Source organism: Castanea sativa, chromosome 8, assembly GCF_040712315.1.
Source record: "Castanea sativa cultivar Marrone di Chiusa Pesio chromosome 8, ASM4071231v1".
NCBI classification, from domain to species: Eukaryota; Viridiplantae; Streptophyta; class Magnoliopsida; order Fagales; family Fagaceae; genus Castanea; species Castanea sativa.
This window is the reverse complement of record NC_134020.1, coordinates 27,093,642-27,100,531: the sequence shown is the minus strand read 5'-3', so window position 1 is coordinate 27,100,531 and position 6,890 is coordinate 27,093,642. Positions and strand designations below refer to the sequence as shown.

Genomic DNA, 6,890 nt, shown 5'->3' with positions numbered 1-6,890 from the left:
AGACTCAGAAGCACTAGAAAGCGAAGATAACATAGATTTCACGGTGTACTAGTTTCTAACTACTTGTGCTTTGATATTTCCCATGATTTGTCTGTGTCTTTTGACATTAAAGGTTACAATTCTGTCTACGTGCTCTTCCTTTTGAATGCTTGCAAAAATCTTGATTAAAGCATTAAATCCCCAAACCTCCTCCCAACACACACAGATTTGAGTAGAGGCTCACATGGTTAAATGTGCTTTGTTGAAAGAAAGTGGCTGCAACTCCTTTCACCAAGTTCTTAGCATCCGAATTGATAAAGCAAAACCAGGTTAAGGAATAACTTATGGCCTTCTTACATGATGCCTATCTAAAAAAAAAATCTTAATTTCACTCACACGATGCCTTGAATGGACTAACTTCTTAGGCTATGGAAATCCACACACTTTTTAATATAAGAGGTAGTCCATTCTTATGCCAAAACATTTGAAGGCCCCCAAAAACTAATGGTAATTGGTAAGCATGCACACACATGATTAATCCTACCATCACACATTAATGCACCCTTGATTTTTGTCAATATTAATTAATTTGATAAGAATTTATCCTCCATAATATCTGATTAGGATTGACTGGGGGAAAATTGGAAGAAATTAAGGGAAATAAATGCAAAAAATGAAAATAATTTCGATTACTGTTAGTAGTAAATAAAATTAGGGTTTGGTTAATGAATATCCTTAGGGCATTTGTTAATGAACAATTTTATGATAGTTTTGATATCACATTTATGGAAAATATAGAAAGTCGTTAAAAAAAATTCGTTGCTTTTTTTCTTTTTCCATAAAAAGTTTCTAAAAATATTTCCTAAACTAATGCCCTTCTTGCTACTTGTATAGGATTTTCGTCAATGGTTTCATTCTCAGGAATTGGTTTAAAACGGTAAAATCATTTGCCCATATGATCCATGGGTCCTCCCCGAAACCATATATCTCCTATCTCCAATGATAAAACATGCCCTTTTGCATATCAGTTGCTTGGCAATCTCTTCTAGATTGAAGAAATTAATTTTGGTGGGATTTTCTTAAGCGAGTTATCTCTCACTTTGTAATTACTTCTTAGCAACCTTACGCATAAACCGTACTTTGTAACCACCATGCAAGCTAACTTTGCAAGTGGAGCTTGGTTGAATTCTTTAATTTTCCTAAAACCTAGTTGTCCCTTTTTTCTAGGTGCACATAACATGTCCCAAGGCCAAGATTCCCAAGCCAAAAAAAGCTACATCAATTCTCTTCGTTTGTAGAACTTGTTTCAACCCCTCATTTAGTCCTTTTCTAGTGTTATCCGGGCATATTGTCCTTGATTGATATCATTAGCATATATCAGATGGGTAAAAGGGATAGATGATTTTCTCCTCTTAAAGGAATTTGAATATGAATATTTTTGAAAACATCCAAATTGAGTTATAAAACCCTTAACAATTATCAAGATTTAAAAAGATTACGATTGAATAAAAAGTTGTGTCGTGTCGATATCTCATGCCATCTATGCACTATACCGGTGGATCTATCAGTCAAATACAATTATTGGTCCTCCGAAGAAGGTGCGTACGTAGTAGGAGACTAGGAACTAGGTACAAACTACAATTGCACAAATCTTATGTCATGTGGTGATGTACCTGATATAAAATACTAGTAAGAGAAGAAGTCCTACGTTTTTAGCATGGAATTCGTGTAACGTCAGAAACAGAACAAACTAAACCCAAAAGTAATTCCCCTTCCCATTGCAAATCAAGAATATATACACATTCCTATCAAAAAAAAAAAAAAAAAAGAATAATATACACATAAAAAACAATAATAATAATTTTAAATAAGACGGAACATTTTTTTTTCTTTATAATAAAAAAGGAAAAAACAAAAACAAAAACGCATTGATTTGGTAATGGTAAAAGCTGTTCCCCCTCCAATTCCAAACCAAGAATAAGAATGAAAAAAAAACCCCGCGATAAATGTTCATCATCCATCCCTTTGTATCTGTTTTACAAACAAACTACAAACCTTTCTCTCTCTCTCACTCACTCACTCTCACATTCTCATGGTTTCCCAATGAATCATTAGTTGTCAAACAACTCCCACAGCTAGATTCTCAAATCACATTCCCAACTATTTACCTTTTTAACTCACACCAAAGGGGAAAAACTTTTCCCCAGCCTTAGTTAATTCAAGAAAACACATTGTTTTGAAAAACTGAAACCAAATCAAAGTATCATACATATATATATATTTTCATCGTCGGATAAATCCAAAGGCTGCCTGTGATGGGGAGGAGAGAGTCCTCGTCCTCCCCTCCGACGGACCAGATCGAGATTAAGGTCCATACATCACGCCGGGGCGACAACTCGGTCCACCCAGATAACGTGGGCCCCACTCCTCCTTCTATTACGGCGTCGTCTCAGCCTCAGCCTCAGCCGCAGCGGCATCGACAGGGGCACGGGCACGGGCACGGGCACGGGCACGGGCGTGGGCATGGACATGGACATGGACAGAGGCAGAGGCAGAGACAGAATCGGGCGGCGGCGGCGGCGAGTAGGGAGGAGTTCAGGCCGTTCAGGCGGTGGGTGCCGTGGCTGGTGCCGACGTTTGTGGTGATAAACTTTGTGGTATTCGTGATCACAATGTATTTGAACAATTGCCCGGAGAATTCACCTCCTTGCATTGCTACCTTCTTCGGCAGATTCGCTTTCCAGACCTTCAAAGACAATCCTCTTCTGGGTCCCTCTTCTACCACGTAAACTCTCTCTCTCTCTCTCTCTCTCAATATCACATTTTGGTTGCTTTGAGTTATAATGTTATAATGCTGGTTAATGGTTTGGTATGGATTTTTATTTTATTTTATTTACTTTATTAATTTATTTGAGTTTTTTTGGTGGGAGAATAGGGTGTCCTAATATTATTAATGTATGTAATGTAACTACTGAACTTGGGAATTTAAGATTTGTGCTTAGACAGTAAAAAGCTAGCTGGGTATTTAGTCAGTTTGCTCAATTGTTCTTGTGATTGGACAAGAGATCAAGAGAGACCTGTGATTGAATCTCGCTCCTACTATGTCAAGGAAGGGAAGGGTGTTTTAAATGGTAAAAGTCTCTTGTAATTTGATGAGAGACTTGGGATTGAATCTCACCTACACCAAGGAAGGGAAGGGGTGTTAGTTTTTGCTCAAACGATAAAGCTTCTTATCATGGTTTAAGTGGTGTTAGTTTGCTCAATTGATTTAAGTACATGGGATGGGATCTCGCCTATACCAAGGAATAAGGGAGTTTAAGTGGGTGTTGCTTTGCCCAATTGGTAACATCTCTTGTGAGCGATCAAGAAACCTGGGATGGATTCTTGATTACTTGAGGGTAAGGAGAAGGCAAAATGGCCCCCCAGTGGACAAAAATAGATTTAACTGCTTTGAAACCTGGTTGGTTGGTTTTATGTTGATGTAATTCAAGTAATCTAGACTGGAAGTAGCTAAGTCTCTTCTTTGTGGTTAATATGATTCAATCACACTGTTAACTTGTGTTAGCGGATGCACAAGTGTGCCCTTTAAGTGATGATTGCTAATGGTGTAGTTATCTTTGATTTTGACTTGGTATTGATCTATAGGGGTGGCAGAAGGGTTTTAATGTTTTATATCGATCATGCGCTGATTTGTTTTTACTTTTTCAGGTTAATGAAGATGGGGGCTCTTGAGGTGGATAAAGTGGTCCATGAGCACCAGGCATGGCGCTTGTTCGCTTGTATATGGCTACATGCTGGAGTTTTCCATATACTTGCCAATATGTTGAGTCTTATATTCATTGGAATTCGGCTTGAGCAAGAATTTGGGTTTGGTATACATCCCTTGTCATCTTCAAATTTGTTCTCATGCGTATATAAATTGTATATCATCAATTATATTAGCATGAATCTGTATCTGTTAAAGATGTTCACTACTATACTCCTGATTAATTTGTTTCTTCTGGTCTTTTTGGTACATGGAATTGGAATTGAGCACTCAAATTATAACATCAACCTCAAATCTGATAGATCTGGAATCGTAATTGTGTATCAATTTGTTCTTAAAAACAAAGTTGCAGAATTTCAGGGGCGGGGTTATAGAAAAATGTTCCATACATGGAGAAATGGAAGAGATGATATTTGACAATAATCAAAATTATCCTTTATTAATAAATGTGACTGAGTTATTATCAAACCAATAGAAACCCTTATGATTATATAAAACCAGTTGCAATTTTATGCATTGATGGCTTGAGACAAATTATGATCAGATTCAGATTTGTTTTGCATTGTATTCGCTTAATTTTCTTCCTAGATAGGTGGACAATTAATCCTAGTGTTGTTTATAACTTGTATAAAACTATGACCACGGATGTTTGATAGATTTCAAGGAATATAAGAGTTGCAGACAACAATGAGAGAGATGGTAAGAATTATGCTAAACTTAGGAAGGATTCAGGAAGTTAATCTATGGTGGAGTGTGTTATCAGGCTCTATAAAATTTTTTGTTGGACTTATTCCATTTAGTTGAAATATTTTTCAGACAAGCACACATATGTAGATCTTGCAAATGTACTTCCTGAAAAATGGAAATATTCCAAGACAAATTTTTTCCCCTTGTAAGAAACATCATGCTGGGAAGATAATAATAGAAAATATGAAATATAATATCTCAATTCTTTTGTGTAACTGCTTTAGTCATTCAAAGAAGAATTCTTTTGCCTTCGTAGTTTGAAATTCTAATATCTTTCTATCTTTTGTCATATAGTTAGAATTGGGTTACTTTATGTCATATCTGGTTTCGGAGGGAGTTTGATGTCGGCTCTTTTTATTCAATCGCGGATCTCTGTTGGTGCCTCTGGTGCACTTTTTGGTTTACTAGGAGGCATGCTTTCGGAGCTAATTACAAATTGGACAATATATGCAAATAAGGTAAATAGAGTAATCTGATTTTGGCAAAGCCTCCTAATGAATATTGACTTCTTTGCAATTAGCCATTTGTGGCCCAATAATCTCACACCTTCAAATTTTTATGTGCAGTTAGCCGCCTTGTTGACTCTTATTGTCATCATCATAATAAATTTAGCAGTTGGAATCCTACCACATGTTGATAATTTTGCTCATATTGGAGGATTTCTTTCTGGCTTTCTTCTTGGATTTGTGTTTTTGATTCGCCCTCAGTTTGGATGGGTTAGCCAAAAGAATTCTCCTCCTGGATCTATTGCAACAACTGTTAAATCTAAACACAAGACTTATCAATATATACTGTGGGTTCTCTCTCTGATAATATTGGTTGTTGGGTATGTTCCTAGAATCCTTTCTTTATATGTTAATTTTATGTATCTGATTGTATTCCCTGCACAATGCTTGTTTTCTTGGTGTAGTTTAGGGGCAGGTTGGGAGTTTTTTTGGATTACATCTTTCTTTGTTTTTGGAGTTGGTAGAAGGGGTGTATTACTTGTTTTCTGATGTATATGCATTACTTTAACCCTTGCACACTACTTGTTTTCCTTGCGTGGTCTTGGTATAGGATTTTTGGGTTGTGTTATTTGTGGTTGGAGATGGTAAAAGGGTGCATTACTTATTTTCTGTCCGTGTGTAACATAAGATGCGTAAGATGTAAATAGCTTGCCCTGTGGAAAGTTAAAATTCTCCACTGGTTGAGATTCTAACTTTGTTATATAGAAATCTTTTCAATCATCGGCAGATAGCCTACCTAACTGCTTTAAGCTAATTCTTAGATTCGTGAATCATGTTGCCTAATTGGATTGGTTGGATGAAGGCATTGCAAATTAACACACACTATATGTATTTTGCCATTATGGTGATATTATGAAGTTTATCTCATAAGTGAATGCATATCCTTTGTACCACGTTGTGTACCATTTTATGTTCCACTAATCACAACTTATCATATATTGATTTTACTTTCCTTATAAAATAACTGAAGTTTAAAATGGGAAAAAAAAAAACCGATACATAATAAGTTGTAATTGGTGGAACATAAAGTGGCACACAAAAAATAGTAAATAAAATTTATATTCCTTAGAATTGCCTGGTATTATTAGGCCATGGAATTTACTTATTATTATTATTATTATTTAAAAAAAGATCGTGGAGTTCTTTAAATTGAAATTTTGTAATTTTGACAGATATACTGCTGGTCTGATTACACTCCTACGAGGGACTAATCTGAATGATTACTGCTCCTGGTGCCAATATATGAGCTGTGTCCCTACCTCAAAGTGGAAATGCAAAGCAGATAAAATGTACTGTGAGGTAAGAGATGCTGCTACTATTCTTTTTCTTGGGAGAAGGGGGAGGTATGCATTTGTTATTGATATTGATATAATGTTATTGCAGTCAATCCAAATTGGAAACCAACTGAACTTGACATGCATAGCCAACGGAAGAAGTGGCGTTTATTTGTTGTCAGATAATAATGCTTCCCAGGTTGAGCGGCTATGTACTCGGCTCTGTAATTGATGTACAAGAAAATTGAAGGTTGCTTGAGTCCATTCTTTTAACAGCTCTATGATTCCTTAAATTTGTAGATAACAACATATTAATCAGAATATGTTTACTATTATCATTTATTCGTTATTTCACTGCTCCTTAGTTTGTGAAATATCAGCAGTTCATCCACACAAAAAAAAAAGTGAAATATCTGCTTCTATTTTTTGCAGCTCAAATGGAGTTGTTTGGATACAGATACAAGTGTACTGATAACAAGCAAGATGAAATAGAACGTATTTTATTTTATTTTGATAGTCTTCTTTCACATATTTCAATCCTAAATCCACCTTAATGTATCTTTATATCACAAATTTTATGGGAGTGGACAAAGTTTAGCTCTAAAAATATTTAAAGTT

At 35.7% G+C, this 6,890-nt stretch overlaps 1 protein-coding gene across 1 annotated transcript; it reads left to right on the top strand.

Annotated features, from left to right (window-relative positions):
* Nucleotides 1-2,150: 2,150 nt before the first annotated feature.
* Nucleotides 2,151-6,646, top strand: LOC142606932 (RHOMBOID-like protein 1). The gene is made up of 6 exons (XM_075778309.1): nucleotides 2,151-2,764; nucleotides 3,688-3,851; nucleotides 4,787-4,950; nucleotides 5,059-5,318; nucleotides 6,171-6,297; nucleotides 6,382-6,646. The coding sequence occupies exons 1-6, from the start codon at nucleotides 2,295-2,297 to the stop codon at nucleotides 6,502-6,504; spliced, it is 1,308 nt and encodes a 435-aa protein (XP_075634424.1). The 5' UTR covers nucleotides 2,151-2,294; the 3' UTR covers nucleotides 6,505-6,646.
* The last annotated feature ends 244 nt before the right edge of the window (nucleotides 6,647-6,890 follow it).

What these genes read in the sequence shown, in the direction of transcription:
- LOC142606932 (XM_075778309.1), top strand. Translation starts at nt 2,295, where the DNA reads ATGGGGAGGAGAGAGTCCTCGTCCTCCCCTCCGACGGACCAGATCGAG. An exon ending in TGAGCAAGAATTTGGGTTTG is followed by an intron (nt 3,852 to 4,786) that starts GTATACATCCCT and finishes TTTGTCATATAG; the next exon opens with TTAGAATTGGGTTACTTTAT. An exon ending in CAGATAAAATGTACTGTGAG is followed by an intron (nt 6,298 to 6,381) that starts GTAAGAGATGCT and finishes ATGTTATTGCAG; the next exon opens with TCAATCCAAATTGGAAACCA.